This window comes from Onychostoma macrolepis, chromosome 14 (assembly GCF_012432095.1).
Source record: "Onychostoma macrolepis isolate SWU-2019 chromosome 14, ASM1243209v1, whole genome shotgun sequence".
Classification (NCBI taxonomy): Eukaryota; Metazoa; Chordata; class Actinopteri; order Cypriniformes; family Cyprinidae; genus Onychostoma; species Onychostoma macrolepis.
The window spans coordinates 24,603,989-24,629,367 of NC_081168.1; the positions used below are offsets into that span (position 1 = coordinate 24,603,989).

General features: G+C 33.7%; 1 protein-coding gene across 3 annotated transcripts; it reads left to right on the forward strand.

The window, feature by feature from the left end:
- The first annotated feature begins 5 nt into the window (after positions 1–5).
- hmgxb3 (HMG box domain containing 3) lies at positions 6–25,374 on the forward strand. 3 transcript variants are annotated; one of them, XM_058797269.1, is made up of 22 exons: positions 6–230; positions 1,517–1,643; positions 1,714–1,888; positions 2,298–2,765; positions 2,901–2,999; positions 3,840–3,971; positions 5,591–5,892; positions 9,332–9,435; positions 9,534–9,617; positions 9,715–9,806; positions 12,274–12,372; positions 12,508–12,654; positions 13,674–13,957; positions 14,041–14,168; positions 15,528–15,659; positions 15,749–15,933; positions 16,990–17,209; positions 18,032–18,165; positions 19,225–19,344; positions 19,427–19,636; positions 20,926–21,481; positions 24,406–25,374. In XM_058797269.1, the coding sequence occupies exons 2-21, from the start codon at positions 1,519–1,521 to the stop codon at positions 21,457–21,459; spliced, it is 3,774 nt and encodes a 1,257-aa protein (XP_058653252.1). In that variant the 5' UTR covers positions 6–230; positions 1,517–1,518; the 3' UTR covers positions 21,460–21,481; positions 24,406–25,374. The 3 variants fall into 3 exon arrangements, with proteins under 3 accessions (XP_058653252.1, XP_058653254.1, XP_058653253.1); XM_058797271.1 differs by having other exon boundaries at positions 20,926–21,444; XM_058797270.1 differs by lacking the exon at positions 24,406–25,374 and having other exon boundaries at positions 20,926–23,565.
- Positions 25,375–25,379: the final 5 nt, after the last annotated feature.

Sequence of the window (25,379 nt, forward strand, 5' to 3'; positions counted from 1 at the left end):
TACGCTATTCAGGTGCAACTGCTGCAGATCAAACTCTCATTGGGCCTCCAGTTGTTCATCTGATCTCTCCTCCGCCATTTTACTGCACTATACTGCAGGAAACACTGGCTAAAACACCGACTCAACTCCCGCGCCTCACACACACATGATCCGGATCCCCGATGCCGAGGCTTTAGCGCCGGTGTGAGGAGAGATTGGCCTGGGTTTGGACCGATCCTGCGCCCGATCAGGTAAGGCTTCAATAAGACACGCGCTCATTGGCCGCGGACAGTCAGTATCAGCACTCAACAATAACCGGCATCACACACACACGGGAGGGAATAAAACACCCGCAAACACTCCGAGACCCGCTTCAACCGCTTCAGCTGTGCGTTTATGTAAATAAACTGCAGTTCAAATCATATATGTGTATATATTTGTGTGTATGAAGGCGGTTAAGGAGTGTCACGTGATGCGGTCCTTATAATGTTGCTGTTGTTTACGTTACGTTACCTGCATCTGCTCCAGCTGTACTCCAGTAGTACACTGTTAACTAATAATAGGCTAGTAACAAGTATTACCATGTTTATAAAAAGTACCTTGTTTAGTGTATGTAACGTTACTGTAGTAGTAATACCATAGTATTCCCTGCAGCACATTAGTATCATGTAAGTAATGTAACGAAACCGGTCAAGAGCAGCTCCACATCGATATTTCTTCACAAAATTAAATAAAAAAAGAAAAGATATTTAGAATAAATTAAAAATATACTAATACAAATATTTATGTATTGGGAATTTGCTATGTAATTGCTGTTTTTCATTAAGTATTAAACATATTTTATGTAATATTCTCATTCATCAAAAGAGTTTATAATAATAATTATTATTATTGTTATAAAATTTTGTTATATTCTCTTTATCGTCTCACCCTGTTTATCAAAGATCATTATCTTAATACAGCATAATTCAATAAAACAAAACATTTAATAGTCATCACCATTAGTATTTACACACATTCTATTTTCATAAAAACATACTTAAATCCCAAAGTGTATATATATATATATATATATATATATATATTGCAACATTTAGAGCAATGAACATATAACCAAAAACATAGTAAAAGATATAAATCAATACTTTTTACTGTTAAAATAAGAAGGACCTATTTTTATTTTAAAATTAGCAAAAGTAGGTTTTTGTGATGTCCATTTACATTTGTGGATAAAGAATTTTCCATATATCTAAATTTATAGTATACCATATTTTAAATTCAACATCATTATAACATATTTTCTTTGGGTTGCATATCTATATTTGTATTAATTTTGTATTTGTGAAAAGACAATGCTGTCATTTCTCTCATTAAAAAGTCAAAAGTCTTTCCAAAATGTTTGTAATCACTCTTTTTAAAGAATAAATCCAGTGAATGATCTTGAATGATACCTCCCTAATTTTATAGGTAATACATAAATGACTTGATTTTGAAGGTCTCTGTCCAGTTCTTTGATTCTCTTTCTCTGTTTCTTCAGAGATGGAGGCCATCTATGGGGAGATGGAGGTGGAGAGCTGCTACACGCTTCTGGAACTTCCTTCACCCAAGAAGAAACGCAAGAGCAAAGGCAGCGTGGAGAACTCGGACAAACCCAAGAAGCCCAGGTAGATCTTCACTGAGAAACATGCAGTTTACTTGTAGTTTCCTGCACTAACGGCCCGTCTGCTGTCACAGGTCGGCGTATCTGCTGTATTACTTTGATGTGCATCAGAGCGTCCAGCAGGAGCATCCGGACATGCCGCAGTCTGAGATCAACAAATGCATCAGCGACAGCTGGAAGAGGCTGAACGTGGCGGATCGAGGTTATTACCTGGAGAGAGCGCGCATGGAGAAAGATGGCATCGACCCGGTAAGCCTGTTAACTGAGTAACTAAATATGATTAATGCAATTACATAAAAAAAAACATTTTTGTTATTTAAAATTAATGAACATTAACTGATTAAAATATAAAAAAACTTAGGCTTATTTTATTTTAGATACTTGCCAAGGCAGCATTTCTCATTAAGTACTAAAATATCTAAAACTAATAAATAATAAAATTATATAGACATATTTTAAAAAAGAAATTATAAAAACACAACATAATGTGAATCTCCACAAAACATGTAAACTGTCTAGGTCATATTTTGCTTTGAAATAAATAAGAAATGTTAATTAGTTGAAAGAAAAGTAGGCAAATTTGTATTCTTTTCAGTGTAATAAAGCACATTTCCCTCCAAAAGTCTCATAACTGTCAATTTTATGTCTCCTTTCACAGAGCAGCCAATCAGCAGCCGCATCCTCTCAGGACGTCCCTGGATTCCGCAAGATCCTCCCGAGGGCGAATTATGTGCTCCTGCCGAAGAGTTCAGCGGGAAGCGAGCGGGTCGAGGGAGATGGTGAGATGGACGCGCTGGTGGAAGGGGCCGTGCATACAGCCCCTCGGGCCCCGGCGCAGGAGACGCTGGTGTCCCCCATGACTCTGGGCAGTGAGGTGGAGCTGACGGAGCAGTGCATCGCCATCGAGGCACTCAGTGAGGACACACCGTCCCAGAACACTACTGAAAGACTGCCTGTTCTCGGCCAGGATGCTCACAAAGCCGCCCCTCTGCTCGTGAAGAGGGAGGAGTCTCGAGTGTTGTATGGTGATGTTGGCATGGCGATAGAGAATGGGATGGAGGGCGGGGCTTTGATGCCGCAGATCAAAGCAGATGCCACTCATCTAGTTGCCATAATACCCAATCAGGTGAGCTGTCAGTCATTCACATTACAACATAAAGGTGCTTTACAAGCAGATAAATGAAGAGAATTAATGAATGTACAGTTCTTTAGAAATGATTAATGAGTGATTAGCATTTACTCTGTGTCTTGTGTTTTTCAGGGTCTCGTGGAGAATAAAGTGATTAACACGGCCAGTCCAATAATGATGTTTCCATTAGTGAGCAGTGTGAAACCAGAACCCAAACCCTCATTTAAACTGGTCAGTAAATCATCCGACATAACAATAAACAACACAATGGATTTACATAACAAGCACTTTCATATGGGTCGGTCATTTCCTTCCGACCACGACCTGCTAACTTAGACAAAACTGTTGAACAAAATAGTCAAACAAATGGGAGAAAATGTGTGTAGTTTCATGAAAGCACAAACTTTATCAACACTGACTTGAACACATTTTGTTCTCAAACAGCCTCAAATAAATCTGTGCACCAGTGTTATTTTAGTATCAATGAAATACTATTATAGTTTTTATTAATATTTTGAATTAGTTTTTATTTTAATTTTTTTTAATTATTTAAGAAAATATATAATAATTAAAAAAAAAATTGTTCTTTTTATTTATTTATTTATTTGTTAGTGCATAATACATTTTTTTATTTATTTTATTATTATTATTGCAATTATACATTAAAATAATATATATTGTTGTATTATTAAAGATATACACACATACATACTTTTTAAAAAGCTTTAATATTTAAATAAATAAAATATTTTTTTTATAAATAATAGTAATAATAAATACAGATAATATAATTTTTGTTTTTCAGTTTTAGGTTTAGTTTAGTTACTTTAGTACATCAAGTTAAACTAAGTGAAGGAGAAATTCTAGCTGAAATAAAATGTTTAAGTTTTTTCGTTTTAGTTAAGGTTTTTTATTTCAAGTAATGATGTTTTTGTAGTTTGAGTTAACAATAATAACCCTGCTGTGTACCTTTAGAAGTCTGATTGAAGCTTGAGATTTTTCCCAAGTGTTTTCCAGTTTTCTGTGCATAATGCATGTAACATATAACTCTCATATCTGTTCTGTGTTCAGCCCATCAAATACACACGGCGAGGGCGAGGCAACTGCACCACACCCGGGTGTGTGTTTTCATACGTTACCCGTCACAAACCACCCCAGTGCCCTGACTGCGGACAACACCTTGGAGGGAAATGGGTGGCACCTGTAAGTCCTCAAACCCATGCTGCTGTTATTCTGTGTTACTCAATTTACTCATTTCTGATACTCATTCTAGATAATTAAATCAAAGCAAAGCATACAGTGAAAAATATGTATTAAACATTCATACGAGGGTTCACAGTAGTAAATTTCTCTTTCCATGTATTTTCTACTTCATGAAAACATGTATTGTTGACTTGTTTTCTTTAGATTTTTATAAATAACAAAATATTTTAAAAGAAATCATTTTAAATGAATTGTTAAAATGATCTAATTAAAGTTAATAAGTAATAACAAAAAGGTATAAATATGAGTTAGAGAATGAGAATGAGCTTTATTGCCAGGTATGTTTATACATACAAGGAATTTGTTATAGTGACAGAAGCTCTACAGTGCAACAGAATGACAGCGACAGGACAGGACACAGATAATAAAAATAATAATTTACAAATATACAAAATAGACAATGTACAAAATAGCAAAAACACAAAATATAATATAGACAATTATGTATGTACAGGTATGATATGTGCAAATTTGAAATGTAAATAAGTATGTGTGTTAAGTAAATAATGTATAATAGTGTTGTGTGTTCCGCGTTTATTGTCAAGTGTTCATGAGATGGATTGCCTGAGGGAAGAAACTGTTCCTGTGTCTGGTTGTTCTGGTGCTCAGAGCTCTGTAGCGTCGATCAGATGGCAACAGTTCAAAGAGGGAGGGTGCTGGATGTGAGGGGTCCAGAGTGATTTTGCCAGCCCTTTTGCTCACTCTGGATGGGTACAGTTCTTGGAGAGTGGAGAGGGTTGTACCAATGATTCGCTCAGCAGTCCGGACTACCCTCTGTAGTCTTCTGAGGTCAGATTTGGTAGCTGAGCTGAACCAGACAGTTAAAGAAGTGCAGAGGATGGATTCAGTGATGGCGGAGTAGAACTGTTTGAGCAGCTCCTGTGGCAGGTTGAATTTCCTCAGCTGTCGAAGGAAGTACAATCTCTGCTGGGCCTTTTTCACAATGGACTCAATGTGAACCATGGTTTGTCGTTGTTGTAAGTTAAATGAGTCCTGGTAGGAATGCACATATCTTCACAGAAACTGATATAAGATGTTACAGTCTTTGTGAGCTCGTCCAGATCGGTGGCAGCAGCTTCAAAAACAGTCCAATCAGTGAGGTGGAAACAGGCTTGTAAATCCCGCTCTGCTTCATTAGTCCATCTTTTCACAGTCCTTAATACAGGTTTAGCTGATTTCAGTTTCTGCCTGTAGGTCAGTATGAGATGAACTAAACAGTGATCAGAGAGCCCCAAAGCTGCCCATGGGACAGAGTGATATGCATCCTTTATTCCTGTATAAGTGATCCAATATATTACTGTCTCTGGTGGGACATGTGATGTGCTGTCTGTATTTTGGCAGTTCACGGGAGAGATTTGCTTTATTAAATATTATATATTTTTAAAATATAAATATAATAGGAATCTATATGATAGAAATGTAAATTATAATTTAAAATCATAAAAAGTTTATGACCTGAAATATGAGACTTCCTGAACTAATAGTTTGATTTTTGTGTTCCTAATTATAATTATAAAAATAGAGGAATGTAAAACAAACTGTATTTCCCTCTGTTACAGGGTAAGAAAAGCTCGGTCAAAACGTCTGACCCGTCTTCAGGAAAACCGTGTGACGACTCTAAACCTCATCCATCAGACACTAATGAGACGTTGTCAAAAGACACAGAAGAGCAGACGACAGCTTCCGTTATTACTCAGAAAACCTCTTCCGATAAAGCTCAGGATGGCGTGACTGCGGCTGCTCGCAGGGCGGCCCGTAAAAAGAGAGAGCGGGTGAATGCAGCGTCAGCCCAACAAACATCTGATGGAGCCGCTGTCAAAACATCTGATGGAGCGCAGAGCACTGAATGCACAGCTGTGCTGTAAGAAACACAATAACGCACTACCCATACTCTTTCTGCTGTAAGCAATGGCATACTATGCACATAATTTTCTGTATGCTTAAAATACCTGGATGACCTTCTGTTTTTGCCAAAATATGCAGGTTACAGCACTTACATTTTCAGAAGTGTTATTTTAGTGTTATCTATATACTATTATAGTATTTATTAATATTTGGAATTTGCTGTTCTTTTTATATTATTAGTTTTTATCCTGTTTTATGTTTAATCAAGTTTTGTTGTGCTTTTGTCATTTTTAATATTCCTTTTTTTTTTACATTTATTTTTTGTTTAAATTTATTCTAGTTTTTTAAATGATTCTCTTTAGCTTTAATATATTTAAATTCCAGTTTTAGTAATTTTATTTCTTCAACTTAAATTTATTTATTTTAGTTATATAAATTTCGTTTATGGTTTTTTTAAAGGTGCCATAGAATGCATTGATACAGTATTTTAAATTGTTCTCTGATATCTACATAGAAGGTATGTGGCTTAGGTAAGGGCAAAAATTCTCCAGAAATGGTTTTACATGCCCATTTACAACCCTAGGATTTCTCCCTAGTATGAAATGGTCTGTTATTACCTTATTTGGAAGGGTCATGAATAATAAGCTGAATGAATAAGCTCTGCTCTGATTGGCTGTTTCACAGTGCGGCTCATTTCAGTAGCTCACAGCAGGAAGGAAACACAGGGAAGAAAATATATATTTCAATACTTTCTCTCACAGTTATATCGTTGGGCAATTATACTGTATATACAGGGTTCCCGCGGGTCCTTAAAAGGTCTTAAATTTACTTTATCAAATTTAAGGTCATAAAAAGTCTTAAATTGTCTTAATTATGATTTCAAGAGGTCTTAAATTTGGGTACAGACCAGAATCGAGATACAGCTTAATGTTACGATTAAACTTCAAAAGGCTATAAATAAAATATGAGCGCTGCACGGTTCAAAGTCCGGTGCTGCGCTGCTTTGTGTTCTAGCGTTGCCGCGGAAACCGTTCGAAAGCGCCTCCTGCTGGCAGAGAATGAATGTGCATGTTCAATAAGGCTGTTGTGAGTAGCCGGAGGCTGTTGTGAGTAGCCGGAGGCTGTAGTTTCAGAACTGGATTTCTAGGACCCTATAGTTTTTTTGTTTGTTTGTTTTTTAATTATTTTATTTATTTATTTTTTGCATGTATGTATTGTGTCAGGTCTTCCAGCCAGTTCTATCAAACCTTTACAATTAATCCAGAACGTGGCAGCAAGATTAATTTTAATTCAAATTCTTTAAAACAAACAAACAAAAAAAAAAAATTGACACTAGCTTTTCTAATCTTTTGCATTCCGTTTACTTTTTATTTATTATACAATTAACAAAAGCAAAAAAGGCCTCTAACACTAGCTTGCTCTATTCTTTTTCTATTCTATGCTTTCTTTTTATTTATTATATAATTTAAAAAAATCTCTTGCTACATGTACTGAGTTAGGCGAAATGAGACTTGTTATAGTACTTGCATATCATTGGTCTTTTGTTGATTTCGATTGCTTCCATTGTCCTCATTTATAAGTCGCTTTGGATAAAAGCATCTTCTAAATGACTAAATATTAGTGGCTCATACTATTTTATAGCACTTGGTATTCAATTCTGTATATTATTATTTTTAAGGAATTATGTAGTTATTTAATTGTATACACTTAATTATTGTCCTAACCAACTCCTAACTCTAAACATTTAACCTAATTTATTTCAATATTCAATATATTCTGGTTTAAAATTCAGTTTTCTTGGAAAGAAGACTTGTGTCTGTGCGAGACTTCAGTTAATTAGCTGCAGCGCTTCACGCCTGATGTGCTGTTTGTTTGCATCTGTTTGTTTGATGTTTGAATCAGGTCTCCTCTGTTGGAATAGATGGTGCTGTCCCAAAAATAGGGTCCTATGCAGTCCTAGAACTGCAGCCTCCAGTATTACAGGAACATTGGGTTGTTTTTGATCAGACCAATGCAAAAATCGACCCATGTTTTACCCTGCAAACACGCAGAGCTGTAAATGTGAACTGGTGGATCGATAAGGAGATAATTCATTATAAAAATCTAAACACTAAAATGTGTTTGTATGTTATTTAATTAATATGTGATCCTGGACCACAAAACCAGTCTTAAGTGTCAATTTTTCAAAATTGAGATTTATACATCATCTGAAAGCTGAATAAATGAGCTTGTTAGGATAGGACAACATTTGGCCGAGATACAACTATTTGAAAATCTGGAATCTGAGGGTGCAAAAAAAATCTAAATATTGAGAAAATCGCCTTTAAAGTTGTCCAAATGAAGTTCTTAGCAATGCATATTACTAATCAAAAATTTACTTTTGATATATTTACAGTAGGAAATTTACAAAATATCTTCATGGAACATGATCTTTACTTAATGTCCTAATGATTTTTGGCATAAAAGAAAAATCAATCATTTTGACCCATACAAAGTATTGTTGGCTATTGCTACAAATATACCCCAGCGACTTAAGACTGGTTTTGTGGTCCAGGGTCACATATAATAATTCATTGATAATTGTTTAAATTAATATAATCTTATTAATACTTTTGACTCATCCATTTTCTTAAAAAATGGTTTAAAGGCTGAAATGTTAAGTGTATAATTTTATAAAACTTTTTGTTTCGTGAAAACTTCTATCTGAACTGTAAATCATGCTTTTTACATTCATTTTACAGTTTACCATAGACATTGCCCTACCCTGCTCATATGGTATTAATTTTATTTGTGCAGGTCTTAAAAAAGGTCTTAAAAAGTCTTAAATTTGAGCTTAAAAATCCTGCAGCAACCCTGATATAAAATGCGGGCATAAGGGAGCCGCTATTAATATGCGAGGCATTGAAACTGCTTTCGAATGCACGATCGCTTTTTACTTTCACTTTCACTTTCGAGATTCGTGATCGCACGTATTCTGTTTATACTATGGAGCGGCAGTACTTACCACACATTTTACAAGATCAGATGCTTGTCAGTGGTGCTCAGGATCTGTAAATCATTCGCCATCATCCTCAGTCATCTCTCCTTACTCTGTTTATGTGGTAAGTGAAATCTTATGTACTGTAATGTAAAAGGCTACCGCTAGCAAGCAGCTACCATGTACCTTTAGTGGCTCACGTTATTTTATTAGAACACGTTATTTGTTTTCCGTGCCTTTCTGAATACAGACACCAACCCATCCCTGCACTTCACATCCCCTGCACAGCCTGGAACAGAACATTTGTTTCCATGATCTGCCATTTTCGCTATTAATGTCTGTTATTGAATACTGTGAACTGTTTCACATACTTTGTTTAACAGTAGGCAGCACACAGTACTGCACAATATGTATGAAGTATTGAGTATTTTATTGTCATTTTCTTCTTTATTCATCTTATCTGTTTTGTTCATTTCAGATCATTGGGTGGTGGTCATATCCAGGTTGTCACCAGAGAAAAAGCTAGTAGTGCTTTACAGAAACGCCGGATACGAGCCATTCTTCCAGCTCCTGCACAGAATAGTGAGGCAAACTTTATTTAAAAACACTAAACTAGTCCCTGATCCCATTAGCACATGCAGAAAGTGAAAATGTAAATGAAATACGTCTGATGTTGACAGATGCGGCAGCTCAGTCTGCAGTGGTGCAGTGGATCACGGTTCCTCCTGATAAAGTCAAATCAGATGCTGCTGTCATCAAAGCTGGTGAGAAACGTCTAATGATCTGTTTTTCCATTGGGTTTCTTCTTATCTTCTTCTCTGTTGACTCTCTGAGGTATAATGTGTGTGTTCTTGTTTCCAGAGAAACCATCAGCCAGTGAACACATCGCAGGACTGAAACCCAGCACCCTCAAACAGCTGGGTCACATGATCACACCCAGTGCCTTACAACAGGTGACTTTACTTGCATTACATTTCACTCTGAGAGAATGATCATAACATTACAAAATAATAATATTAAAAATAATCTGAGAGAATAATAAATTAATAAAAACAACAGCAAAAAGAAAAATAATCTGAGAAAAGAATAAAAATAACAACAATAGTAAAAATACAAAATAATAATAATCTGTGAGAAGAATAAAAATAATCTAAGAGAATATTAAATAGAACAACAATAATAGTAATAATACAAAATAATAATAATAAAAATAATCTGCGAGAATAATAATGAAAATAACAACAACAACAAAAAAAAATAAAAATAACTGTGATTAATAATAGTGATAATACAAAATAATAATAATCTGTGAGAAGAATAAAAATAATCTGAGAAAAGAATAAAAATAACAACAACAACAAAAAAAAATAAAAATAACTGTGATTAATAATAGTGATAATACAAAATAATAATAACAATAATAATCTGATAGAATAATAAAGTAATAGAAACAACAATAATAAGAAAAATTTAAAATAATAGGGATGTATCGATCCGATATCCAGTATAGGTATCGGCTCCGATACTGGCATTTTCTGCGGATCGGGTATCGATCCAAATCCGATATTGTGCGTATACTATTCTGTGTTATTGTTAAGCCCCACGAAAGCACAAAAACATTATAAAGCACCATAAAGTCAAAGTCCAAGTGTTCTGAAGCCGTTCCATAGTTTAATGTGAGGTACAGATGAATATACTGTAAATCGTTAAACTCAAATTCACGTAAACTCTTCTCTCCGCTGCGTCTGTCTGTCATCCTCCATTCAGCGTTCAAACTGCATGTCACGTTCGGTTACAACAGTCAAGACGACCAAACTCTCTCCACACAAAAACTAAAATTTAAAACTGTTAAAAGAAAAGGCTCAATAAACTATTGCACAGATTTAATAAGCTACGCATCAATATCTCTTTCCTTTGTGCTTTGAACTTCTCTACGCGGAGCTGCGCGCTGTGACTCAGTTCTGCTTCAAGCACCTCATTCTGCGCACGGGATGCACATAAGCGCTTGTGCCGCTCTCTATTGGAGCTTTTTGTATTATAATGCTTTTGCGCAATGAAAGATTATTCATAGCGTTTCTTGTTCTGATCTATGATAGATAGGACTCCTCTATCATATGTTGCTGCCTTCATTGCTATACATTTAAAAGAAAGTCTTTTAATTTTGTAGTTTATATTTATAAATAAATACATTTACTTGTTTTCATTAATGTATTTTACAACAATACAAAGAGCAATGTGTAACATTTTACCAGATTTAGTCCTTCACATATTCACTTTTATTTGTTCCGCACTAAATAATGTTATTTCACTAAATTTTATAAAATTTTGCACTCATGATTTTTCTAGAATAACTTTTGGTGCTAAATTATACACTAACCTAGTTTATAATAGTATTTTTGTAATAGATTATGAATGGGTTTACACTTGGTCATTTCATGCGTTTTCGCTGATCGGATATCAATCTGATTTGTTAAAATGTTTCCATTTACACTTGGCCACATAGTCACAAAACAGATATAAATCCGATCTTCAATTCCCGTGCTATATTTAAATTTAACGAAGTTCATGCCAATGAAATCAAAAGATAAGCGCTGCATTTTATTAATTATCAGCTCTTTTCAAGATCAAAGACCGCAATAGGAGAGCGCATCAGCACTGTAAAGATAAGTTTGTCTTACTACTTTTAATGAAGATGAGCATCTTACTTTCAGCTTCATTCGCGGCAGTTTGCGCGTCTGCTTGCTTAAGAGATACTCAGCTACTCGTCCGCGGCGATGCGTGTTGCATTAGCACAGTCATATCTGACTATAATGTCATAGCCTGTAACACGCTCTCACACGTTTATTATTTTTTACATTTTGGGAGGAGTAAAATTTACATATGTGCTTTCAACAACCAGATGCATTTACACTTGTCCAGTTTCGTCTGGAATGCGGCCCAGACCACCTCCTGTAGTGGTTTGAGCGATTGAATTTATATTACAAAACGCATGACCAAACATTTTACACAGCCCCTATATATTTTTTCATGTTATTTTTTCATTAAAATGAAGTTGTCTAATAGATTTAACACACAAAAGAGTGACACAGAAGTATAGAAATTCTACATTGTTTAAAAAAAAAAAAAAAACTGCCCTGGTATCAGATCGGATCGGATCTGAAAAAATTGTATCGTTGCATCCCTAAAAAACAACAATATAACAACAATAATGATCATAATAATGCAAAGTAATAATAATAATAAAATCTGAGAGAATAATGCTAACAATAAAAATAACAAAAATAATAATAATAAGAAGAAAAATAATCTGACAATAATACAAATCTGAAATAATAGTAACAATAATCTGAGCTGATAATAGCAATAATTTGAGATTGGTGTCTATGATGGATTGTGAAAGTTGTTGAACTGTGATTTCAGAAGTCCATAACGGTCAGCAGTAACCAGTACATCATCACAGACAACGGCGTCAAGATCCTCTCCATGCTGCCCTTCAAGAAGACAGCTGGATCCTCCCTAGTTAGTGTTCACACACTGCTGACACAGAAAACACAAAATCTTTCAGAATATATGTTTGTGATGTAGTCCTGTACAGATTCAGGATTCAGTCTGGTGACTGTTGATCAGCTCTGTATGTGTTTTTCTGTTCCTCAGGCTCTGGGTTTGTCTACAGCGAGAGGTCGCGGTCGATGTAAGAATCCCGCGTGTGATTACGTCTATAAGAACAGACACAAACCTCAGCGCTGTCCGACCTGTGGCTGTGAACTCACCAATAAACCTACCAAGAAGAACAAACTCACAGTGAGCTTCAGCACTCGCTGCACAGCCAACAGTCAGCTTAAACCACTGCTAGTCTTAAAAAAATTAGTGTTACTTTGGTAAAATTATTAAATTTTCAATTAGTATTTTGAATTAATTTTAATTTTTATGTAGTTTCAATTTCCATTTTGACAAAAGTTTTAGTAATTTTGTTGTGTTTTTGTCACTTTTATTTATTTATTTATTTTTAAATAAAAAAGCAGAATTTAAATACGTTTTTTTATATTGTATTTTAGTTATTGTTTATTTTATTCCAGGTTTTAGTAGTGTTGTTTTATTATTTTTTTTTTTTTTCATTTTTATAATCTTTATTTAGTTATCTCTACATAGTTTTTGCTAACAGTTTTTGTGTGAGCAATTTTGGTACATCAGGTTTTAAACATCAGGTTGGAAATTTTGCCTTGGCAAATAACTGAAATTAAATCATTTCATATTTGATTTTATTTCAGTTAACATTTATTTGACGTTTTAGCAATTTTGTTGTGTTTTTGTCATTTTTGTTGTTTTTATTGTAATTTTTTTTTTTTTTTTTCTTTAAATATATCTATTTGGTTGTTACTAACAGTTTTGGTTTATGATACCCAAAACAAAATGGGAAAATGTTGCCTTTGAACTAGCTGCATTAAAATAACATTTCTTATATTTTTATTTCAAGTTTTAGTTTTGTTTTGTTTTTTGTCTTTTTTTTTTTTTTTTTTTTATATATATATGTGTGTCAGTTTTGTCACTAAACAAAAACAAGAAATGTTGGCAACATAAAACACAAAATAAATGTAAGTTTTTTATATTTTATTTCTTTATTTTATTTCAAATTAGGAAATGGTTTTATGGCCACATTTTATTATAGTTTTATTTTAATTTTAATTATAATAACTGGTTTCATCTCCAGTCTCAGTGGACTTTAAGAGGAGTTTGCATTAGTAATGTGCGTTTGCATAACGCATCAAGAAAAAAATCTAAGCTGAAATCGTGTTTCCTCTGGTTATGTGTGTTTTCTCCAGCCGTCCTCTGAGGATGTGTGCTCTTCTGCGGTTCTGTCAGACACATCTCAGCCTCTGAGCGGCGTTCAGAAAGAGCAGCAGCGTCACTCCACCGTCAGTCTGCTGCGCTCCTGTCTGCAGTTCCCCGAGAGCGAGAGCGAGTTGCAGGACGTCTTCAGCCTCATACAACAGCTCAACGGCCAGCAGAAGCACACCGAGGAGAGCAGCGGCTGGCCGAGCTTCTATGAGACAGCGGCCACACACTGCAGTCTGTGTCAATACCCGCTGCTCAAAGGAGACCAGAGGTGAGAGCAGCCTGATCAGACAAACTCATGTGTTCTCATTTGGAGATCTACATGTTGTGGTGGTGTTGTTGTTTTGTGTTTAGTTCGCTTGCTGGTTTGGAGGAATGCTGGTTGTTGACGGAGCGCTTGATTCGTCCCGTCACTCTGCAGCTGAAAGTCTGTACGAATCTTCAGTGTCTGGCCATGCACAGTTTCACAGACCTGCACCCAGGTAAAAACACACACACACACACTAAAATTATTAAGACTAAAACTGTTAGTAGAAACTGCATAGACATATTTAAAATAATAATAATAGTAAAAAAGCACACAACAAAATTTCTAAATCTTGAATTAAAATATTAACTAAAATAAAATATTTTATTTCAACTATTTGCCAAGGCAAAATTTTTCATTTTCATTTAATTAACTTGATGTACTAAGATAACTGAAACTGAAATAAAAGTGAAAATTGAAACTGAACTGAAACTGAGATGAACAAAAACGTTATCCATAGACACATAAAAAAAACTAATAAAAAATGACAAAAACACAGCAATATTACTAAAACTTTAACTGAAATTAAAATAAAAGCAGAAATATGGAAATAAAAGCAAATTAAAATAAAAATTAATAAAAACTGCATAGACATATTTAAAAGAAAATATTAAAAATGACAAAATTACTAAAATGTTAAAATTAAAATAAAAACAGAAAATATGGGTTTCACTTTATTTTGATGGTCCCTTTAACACATTCTATTGACTATAAGTAACATTGCACCTACATTTCTACCAACTCTCATTAGAGTGTTAGTAGTGTATTAGTTGACTGGTAGGGTTAGGGTTAGATTAAGTTGACACGTTCTTGCAAAGTTACTTATAGTCAGTAGAATATCTGTTGGGAGACCAACACAATAAGGAGTTAGTAGATATGAAGCAAACAGTCTACTAATACTCTTATAAGAGTTTGTTGATATGTAGTGGCAACATTACTTAGTGTCAACAGAATGTTCAAAAGGGACCATCAAAATAAAGTGTTACCAAAATATGAAAAACAACTTACTTAAAAATAAAATTGAATAAAAAAATATAGATTTAAAAAAACTAGTAAAAAACAGCAAAATTACTAAAATATGAACTAAACTTAAAATTAAAACAGAAAATGTAAAAATAAAAACTACTGGTAATTCAAAGTAAAATAAAAAATGAATAAATATAGACGTTTAAAAAAAACTAATAAAAAAAGACAAAAACAACAAAATTGTTAAAACTGTCAAATTAAAACGAAAACAGAACATATGAAAATAAAAACTAATTCACAATAAAAACCGTAATAGTGTATCACTACTATAATGTAACATTGATAATGCAACATGTTGATATGTATAGACCTTTTTCCTGAGTAAACGAAGAGCACCGCCATAACGAATTCTAACTTCCGATTGGATGCTCTTCTGTTGCGGTCTCTAATTTGACTACTGGAGACCGGAAATGCAAAGCATCCTTCCGGTTAAGGGTCAGGCGTGTCTTCCGCGTTCAGGAAAAATGTCTGTAATTGCAGTTTGAGTCTCTGTGTTTGTTTTTCTCAGGTCTGTTTAACGTGGGTAATAAGCTGCTGGTGACGCTGGATTTGTTCTTTAAGATGAGACATCAGATCAGACTGGGTGATGAACCCGCACACGCCGCTCTCAGTGTTATCAAACACTCACTGACTCTCACAGGTGCTTCATCCTCATCCTCATCCTCATCCTCGTCTCTCATATGCTGAGTGTGTGCGTGAGGTTCACGTGTCTCTCTGTGTGTGGTTCAGACGGCTCGTTGAGCTCGGATCAGCTGTCGCGTGTTCAGGAGCTGTTCTGCAGCGGTTACTGGGCGTTTGAGTGTCTGACGGTTCGAGACTATAACGACATGATCTGTGGCGTGTGCGGCATCGCTCCCAAACTGGAGATCGCACAGCGCAACCCCAACAATGCGTTACTGCTCAAAAACGTGGAGGTAACGGCAATGTTATATTAGTATTAATAAGATACTATTATAGTTTTTATTTATATTTTGATGTTTTTATTTTGTATTTTTCGTTGTTGTTGTTTTGTCTGTTTTTTTTTTTGTCTGTGTAAATTTCAGACATTTCTTATTTTAGTTTTAGTTATTTTAGTATATCAAGATCAATTCAATAAAAATGAGAAATTTTTCTGTGGCATTTAGCTGAATTTTATTTGAAATAAAATAAAATTTTAGAAGTTTATGTTTTTAAATGTTTTATTTTATTTAATGTTTATATATTTTGAGTAACACAATTAAGTATTTTATATCTTTTTTTTAGATGTAACAATGAAAAACATTTTTTAATTAATTGAAAAATAAAAAATAAAATAAAATAGTAGATGAAAAACCTAAACTCTAAACAAGTCAAATGTTGCTTTAGCAACTACAGTAACTGAAATAAGCTTCCGTTGAAGTTATTATTTAAAAGTATTATTTAAAATGTAAATAATTTTAGAATAAATTTTTATTTTTAAAGTAAAACTGAAATAAATATAAATTAAAGATTATAAATAATTAAATGCATAAAAACAAAAGCAAAATTAAAAAAATTGAAATAAAGTAAATGTTAACTGAAATAGAATAAAATATAAAAAAATAAACAATTTTTAAAAATGTTTAAATAACATTCCAATTCTTTTTTTTTTTTTTTTACTTACGAAAATGAATTAATTTAAACCCAGCTGAATTGAAATAAATATAAATAGTAGATGAAAAACTTAAACTCAAAACAAGTCACTTGTTGGTAACTGCAGTAAATGAAATATGCTGAAATACTAAACCTGCAATATAATTAATATAATTATTATTATAAATTAACGCTAATAAAAATATTTAAAAAAATACATTTAAAGTTACTAAAATAAAAATATAATCTATTCCAAAATATTCATATACTATAATAGCATATGAATAGTAAAATAACTAACATTTTAATGAGGTAAAATATAGCACAGTAACTCAAAAGTCAAAACATTTAGATAAATAACTGTTCTTCTCACTCTGTAGTTCACGTGGCCTGATTTCCAGGCCACAGATGAGGTTCACGTTGACGAGTTTTGGCTGACGATGGAGAACGAGGCGCTGGAACAGGCGGTGTTTCCCTCCAGCTTTCCCATCACACGCTTTGACGCCTCCATCATCGCCCCGTTCATCCCTCCTCTCATGAGAAACACCACCGTCATCAACACAGAGAAAGACAAAATCACATCTGACGCGCAGCTCAGAGGTACTGAGTGACTGTTTAACTACGGCCTCTAAATGATCTCAACTTTGCTGTTAAACCTGTTGCTCACAATCTGCTACATGCCTTCTGTCGTCTGACTGATACTTTAGACTTCTTAGCAAGTAAAATGTCTGTTAGTATAATTATCCACCTTCAGCTTGTGCTTCATACTGTATGTCTTTCTGCTGTGAAATCTTTACTGATATTTATTAAGTAAACAAGAATAACTTTGATATTTCATGAAGAACACTATACTGGACTGAAGCAGTTTATCTTTACTTGATTATCCAGAAATATCCTATCATGATCATCAGGTATTTGAGGAACATTTATTTCATCTCTCAAATCAGTCATCATTTTACTGCATTGCATTATGTTTTGATCATCAAACTAAGTATTTAAATATCATCTTACTAAGAAATTATTGGAGATTCAGAGTGATGACCGATATTTATATCATTTTATTTAAGTATCAGCTATACTGTTATAAAGATCTCATTGTTTTACATTACAATCAGAATTTCATACTTTTTGTCCAAATAAATATCAGCATCTGCACTAAATTGCATATAGTATTCTCTAAATAAAATTGAGCTCCAGATTCTCATTATATCATACTATATGAGCCACAAAAGCCTGATGTATCAAATATGATACAAAATATAAAACACATATGCAAACCTTTTTTTATGTTTTGTCTAAAGGTTGGATAAACTGTTTAATTTCAGTGGATTTTTCAGACTAATGTTTCATATGTCAGGCTTTATTATAATACTTTAATGCTTGGTTTCAGCATTATTCTCTCTGTTTGTGTGTGTGTTTCAGGGGACCCATCTGTGCTGGTGCGTCTGATCCATGAGGGTCGTCTGATTCCTGATCAGATGGATCTGCACAGTGAAGAGGAGCTCAGAGATGTGCTGGAGAAGTGTGGGATTCCTGCTGCCACACACAGTGATAAAGTACACAGCAACACACACACACACACACACACACACGTTAACACACGTTAACACAGCATCTAAATGGGTACATACTATAGACGGTTTCATCGGGCCCGCAAATTTGCATTTTCAATAAGTCTATCTGATTTAAGTAGCAAACATATTTTGCTTGTTATCAAAAAATAATCGACTCTAGAGGGACTTAGCTGTTGTTATTGATTCTGTTAGGATGTCTACCGGAAGTTACGTTTGGGCCACAAAAGCGTGCATGCGCAGTAACGTTTGTTTATGTTGTTGCCGTTGAAACCGTCTATAACCTAACACTAACAGAAAAGAATTATATTATTTAAAAATGTATGCGTGTGTGTGTGTGTGTGTGTGTGTGTATGTATGTATGTGTATATATATATATATATATATATATATATATATATATATATATATATATATATATATATATATATATATATATATATATATATATACATACATACATACACACACACACACACACACACACACACATATATATATATATATTTTAGATTTTGACATCACATCTATATTCATTTTAATCTCTTTTTCTAGCACTATAAAAAGAGGTTTGCCCTTTGTAAACTTGCATTTATGAATGAAATTTACATAAAATAAAATTTATAATAAAACCAACATCCTTTAAAGAGCGATCCTTGATATAATAACCCAAAATCACGTTTATAAGATAAGGAAAATGATTTTAAAATTCTATCAACAATGAAAACCTCCACATTATTCCAAAAATGCTGGGTATATTGGCAGGACCAAAACAAATGAGAAACTGTTTCAGTAGAACATTCACAAAAATACAGAGCACAATAGTGTGATTATTCAGATCAGTTCAGTTCAGAGTGTGTTCTCATCTGATAGTGTCGGAGCAGTCAAAGCGATAATATCACTAATTTTAATTACTCAGTAACACAAAGCAACTCTATCACACTTTCTCCTCTCTACACATGCCATTTCTAGACATCAAGTGGAGTTACTCTAAATATTCCTGTAGTAATCATGACAGATTGGCTTGCTGTTCTCATTTGACAGGACGAGCTGCTGGCGTCTGTATCTTTGTTGTATTCACACACACAGAGCGGCCTGTGGACGGCGCAGCAGCCCAGCGCGCTCCTGACGGCAGGCAGACTCAGTAAAGTCTGTCCTCATCAGGTACCAGACTAACTACAGCCCAGCTCTATGTTGATCATGTGACGTGAACAGATGAGCTGATATGTGAGTCTGATCTCTGCAGGTTGTCTGTGGATCCAAGTATATCGTCCGCAGAGAAAGCACTCGGGATCATCTGGACCTGCTGGTTTCGTCCCGGTTTTGGCCGCCGGTGTACGTGGCGGATTGTGCCCAGAAGGTGGCGCTCTGCACTGATGTATTATATCCTGAACTGGCTTCACAGATGTGGGGGAAAAATCAGGGATGTTTCTCTGACCCTACAACACCACCACAGGTGATAACAGATCACCAAAAATGTCATTTATATTAATATTTATTATAATGCTTCTGTTGCATTTACATATTTTCACAAAAGTCCACATAATGAATTTCTCCAAAACAATCATAACTTATCATGCTCTTTTACTACTGCTACAGTAACCAAAAACATAAGTGTAAACAATATCAGGGTTATATTATAGTTAACTGAAACTAAAACAAAAACCTTTATGTGAAATAAAATAAAACTCATTTTCATTTCTCATTTTCATTTAGTTTAACTTTTGATGTACTAAAAGAACCAAAAAAAAAAAAAAAAATTATAATTATAATAAATAAAAATTATGAAAATTATACAGAAATATATATTTTTTAAATTACAAAAATGTGTGAAATATAGAAAAAAGGCAATTATAATAAAAACTATAATAGCATATAAGCGTTATATATATATAATATTACTTTTAATTAATAATTAAATTAAATTTATAAATAATTATAAAACAATAATAATAATAATTAGTATTATTATTAATAATAATATAATAGTTATATTATTAAATTATATTGATGATAATATTCATCATCATAATATATCATTAAAAATATTTTTCCATTTTTCCATTTATACTTTTGTTAAACAAAAAAGAAAAGAAAAATTTCAAGAATCTCTTTGCAGCTTTTTTAATGTTGTATCATTAAGATACTAATATATTTTTTTAAATATTTTGTATCAGTTTTTATTTTTGTATTTTCCCATTTCATTTAAATTTTGTTGTGTGCTTTTGCCATTTTTTGTTTTTTTCACGTTTTTATTTTATGTTTTTAAATTTTAGTTGTTTTAGTACATCACAATATGAAATAAGTTAAAGGTTAAATTAAATAAATTTAATTTAATTTAAAGTTTAATTTAGTTCAAGTGATTAATTTTTTGTAGTTTTAGTTAACTATAATAACCCTGCGCACACATACATTAACATTTATATAATATTAACACTTATACAAAGAAAAACGCATTTTTAAGAATTTTTCTGCAGAGCACATTGATAATGACAATTCCAAAAAGGATATTAAAATATCATAACTTGGTCCATTTATTTCTGAAAAGCTACTTTGATATGTCAAATACTGTGAAAATGGCTGTACAAATAAAACTGATGTGAAAATATTCCTTCAAAAAAGACGTTGTTGAGTTATACACCTTATACAAAATTTTCCTTGGAGGGAACTTGTAGTACACAGATTTGAAAACGCCTGATTGGTCATTAAACATGTCAATCCCGTCTGTCTCCTCCCCTCTTTCAGTATGTCTCATGCTCGGAGCTTCAGGACCAGCCGTACAGTTTGGATCTGACAGTGACTGAGTCCAACCCTCATCTGCACCCGCTCACCAAATCCGTCTCTCGCTGGATAGTGCGACCCGACAGACCGAACGCCCTCCACGACGCCCATCACGCCATCAGCCTCTGCAAAGAGCTGGAGCCATACACTGGCGCCATCGCAGAGATCTGTGACCAACCCCAGTGTGAAAGCAGCATCGGTGACAGCAGCGTGACGACACTTCGGCAGAAAGCTCTCGTGTTCGATAACGCTGCGTATTACTACCTCTATAACCGCCTGCTGGACTTCCTGAGCAGCAGAGACATCGTGAACCAGCAAATCGCGGAGGTGCTGAGCGCCTGTCAGCCGGGGGAGGTGGTGATGATCAGAGACGCCCTCTACAGACTGGGAGTCGCTCAGATCAACACGGACCCGCAGGAGGTGGAGGAGGAAGCAGCTGACGGAGGACTGGACAAACACTCGGACGGAGTCGTGTTTGAGGAGGTGATGCTCTTCTGACTCAGGGATCCATTATGAGCAGGTTTACTCAACCTTTTATAATAGAAAAATGAAAATGTGCCTGGAAAGACATATAAGATATATATATATATATAATATAAGGGGTGTAACGATATACGTATTCGTATTGAACCTTTCGGTACAAGGCTTTCGGTTCGGTACGCATTACAAACTGAATGATTTGTTGGACTAATCCTATTACAAAGTAGAAGAGCTTAAAGTGTGTGAAATATAATGTTGTCAGCGCCACTGTGTTCAACAAGGCAGCCCAAACAACGTAACAGGTGATGTCTGCCCGTCCCATCCCCAAAGAAAAACACTACTCCAGTAGGGTTGTTGTGACGGTGAGGTGAGGTAACGTTAGTTTGTTAGAGTTTTCCCTTTTTTCCTCGCTTTTATTCGCTTTTAAATTGAAAGTAATAATTAGCGGCAATTCAGCGATGATTGAATAAATACTAACAAAACAGTACGACAAACTCACTTACTGTATATTAAACATAGAATGTTTAATTTATTAACAAAATACACCATGCTATAGGCCTAATATAAAATAACAAATATCTTACACAAAGTTTAAATTAAATTAGGGCTGTCAAAATTAAGTCTTAATGGGTTGCGTTTCAGTCACTATTTCATATTCATCCCATTATCTGACAAGAGAAACAGTAAAATATATAAATGAAAACAGTTTTATTGAGAAAGTACAGTATGTGGGCACAGAGAGGCAAACAAATATAGGCTAATAATAAATGTACATTTTGCAGTTCAGAAGTGAGCTGCCCTGTCATGTGAAAATGTAAACAGGTTTGTGTCAGTAAATTGCTCAGTGCAAAGAAAGAGAAGTAATGGGAACCTGGTATTTCTATGATCTTTTTTCATGTGTCTAATAGACATGAACAAGTTCTTTCAAAAACTTCTATGACCTATGAAACATGTCTAGTCTTCATGCTGTATGTTGACTATGGTTTCACTAATAATAAACAAATATTGCATAAAGCATCCATATTTGTCCATGCCCATGTTGATTAGAGTTTTAAAAACTTGAAAAGTATTAATTTAAGGTACATTTAGAACAAATAAAAATATGCGACTGAGTTGCGATTAATTGCGAGTTAACTCATGACAATCATGCGATTAATTGAGATGAAATATTTTAATCGATTGACAGCCCTAAATTAAATATAAAACACTGAAACTCAGCAAACACGGTGGAACCAAATAAATAAGAAACAAATGTTAAAAAGGCTTCCAAAATCATCTTAGATAAATGGCAAAAGTCAAAAGGCCTTCGAAAGTCTACAATATTTTTAAAACAGGCTCTTTTTTATTTCATTTCGAAACTAAATATTTTGCCAAATTCTTGTCTTTCTCAACTCACTCGTCAGCTCGACTCACTCTCCTCACGTGATATAAATGAAATCCGACTCCTGCCGCTGATCTGAGATATGACTGTTGTTCGGCACACTGCATTGTTCAAAGAAAAAAAAAAGATCATACTTTATGATTTTAGTTGTAATAAATAAAAACAATTGTAAAAATCAAGGAATCAAGGAACCGTTATACCCCTTATTTTTATATATACAGTCATAGCCAAATGTATTGGCACCCTTGGTAAATATGAGCGAAGAAGGCTATGAAAATAAATATGCAATATTTATCCATTTGAACTTTCAGTTAAAAAATCTAATCTTTCATTGAAAATAAGGGGGAATCTCATTATGAAATGTTTTTCTCCAATACACTTTGGCAACAGTTATTGGCACCCTTTTATTCAGTAATTTCTGCAACCTGCGTTTGCCAAGATAACAGCTCTGAGTTTTTCTCCTATAATGCCTGAAGAGTTTGGAGAACACCTGACAAGAGATCAGAGACCATTCCTTCATACAGAATCTCTCCAAATCCTTCAGATTCCCAGCTCCATGTTGGTGCTTCTTCTCTTCAGTTCACTCCACTCCTTTTCTATAGGTTTCAGGTCAGGGAACTGAGAACCAGTGAAACATTCTTGCTTAGTGACCCATTTTTGTGTTGATTTAGAATTTTTTTTGTCCTGATGCAAGATCCAACCGGTGCCAATAATTCTGACCATGACTCTATATATATATATATATATATATATATATATATATATATATACAGTTAAATAGTAATACAGACAAAAATAACCGTCATTTTTATCGTTCGGTCAAATATTGCAGCACAAATATTATTAACATCTTTAATATGTGAATGCTGGCAAATGACCATGGCATAAGCGGAATAATCAACGCCTAGCTGTGCATTAAACGATTTGAATGCACGGCGTGGAGGCGAAGAACCGCCCGGCGATGTACTAATATATTCCGTTTATGCCATGATTAGATTATTCCGTTTATGCCATGGTCATTTGCCAGCATTCACATATTAAAGATGTTAATAATATTTGTGCTGCAATATTTGACCGGAACGATAAAAATGACGGTTATTTTTGTCTGTATTACTATTTAACTGTAACTGTATGTTACTATGGTTACCAATGTTTATAGGAAGTGCATTAATATAGAATGTGATTAAACTGACCTGGAACTACCTGTGCAGTTCAACGAATTTAATCAACACCTGCCAGCCAATCAGAATCGAGTATTCAGACAGACCATGGCATAAATATATATATATATATATATATATATATTTATATTTATTATTATTATTTATTTTTTTTAATTCGTTTGATATTTTTATTTTTTATTTTAATAATTAGTTTTTATTTTTCCTGTTTTTATATTATTTTTTATTTTATAATTTTTTATTTCATTTTAGAGTTTATTTTCATTTTCTATTTTTATCAGTTATTTTATTTTTGTTTATTTTTATTCCATTTAGTATTTTTATTTATATGTATATATTTTTTGTTTTATATTTTATTTTTAGTTTGTTTTATTTAAAAATACTTTTTTATTTTTATTTTAGAGATGATGTGGAGACAAACAGAAACTACGAGGTTGTTTCAGATCCTGTAAGCACTTCAGATGATGGGAATAATTCATGGAAAATAAATTGTCGTCATTTATTCACCCAAAATGATTTTTAAAGCATTTTTATGCAGCTTTTTTCAGTTCATGGACACATCTGTTGTATGATTTCAGAAGACCTGGAATATGGCACACATTTAAAGCTCAGAGTGTGCACTTTATTCATAATATAACTGTAACTGGAATATGTTTTGGTCAGCAGCTAAAACAATACAAAATTTGCCTGTGTCCAAATATATATGGACCTTACTGTATGTATTTGAATTGCACATAAAACTCCATCCATTTTTAACATAAACTAATAAACTTAATGTGATGCATATAATTGCAATTTAATCGTTTTCACAGTGAACAGATTTGTGCTGATTCCAAGCAGTTTGAATAAATGCCTTTTGATTCAAATAGATACACATAGGTAATAACAAAAACCATGCCGTGATTTTTTGAGTGCAGAAAACTGGCCTGTTTCATTGCTGTATGACTGACAAATATGCGTCCGATAAAGATTATTAGTTTATATTAAATCTGTGTAATCCAAATTCATGGAAATTTTATATGCATTTCAAATACGTAAATCTTAAATTTGTGAGTAAATGATGCCTGCAGATTCATGTTGCGTGAAAAATAACTGGCCTTGTGTGTCTCTGACATGTTTATGATTGTAAATAAGATGCATTTTACTGCCCACAGAAGAGTGAAACCCACTACAAGTGGAAAACTGACAGTATTTATTTTAATTTCATATTTTGATGCCTTTTTCATGCATAGAAAGACATGTTTAAGTATTTATTCTGAGAGATCTGTTTCATAACAGATAATGTGCTCCGTCTCAAATATGAGTTTGTGTTTGACATGGAATAACCTCACAAACGCTTCCAATAAACTGTATTTTCACTGATAAAAACAAGATCA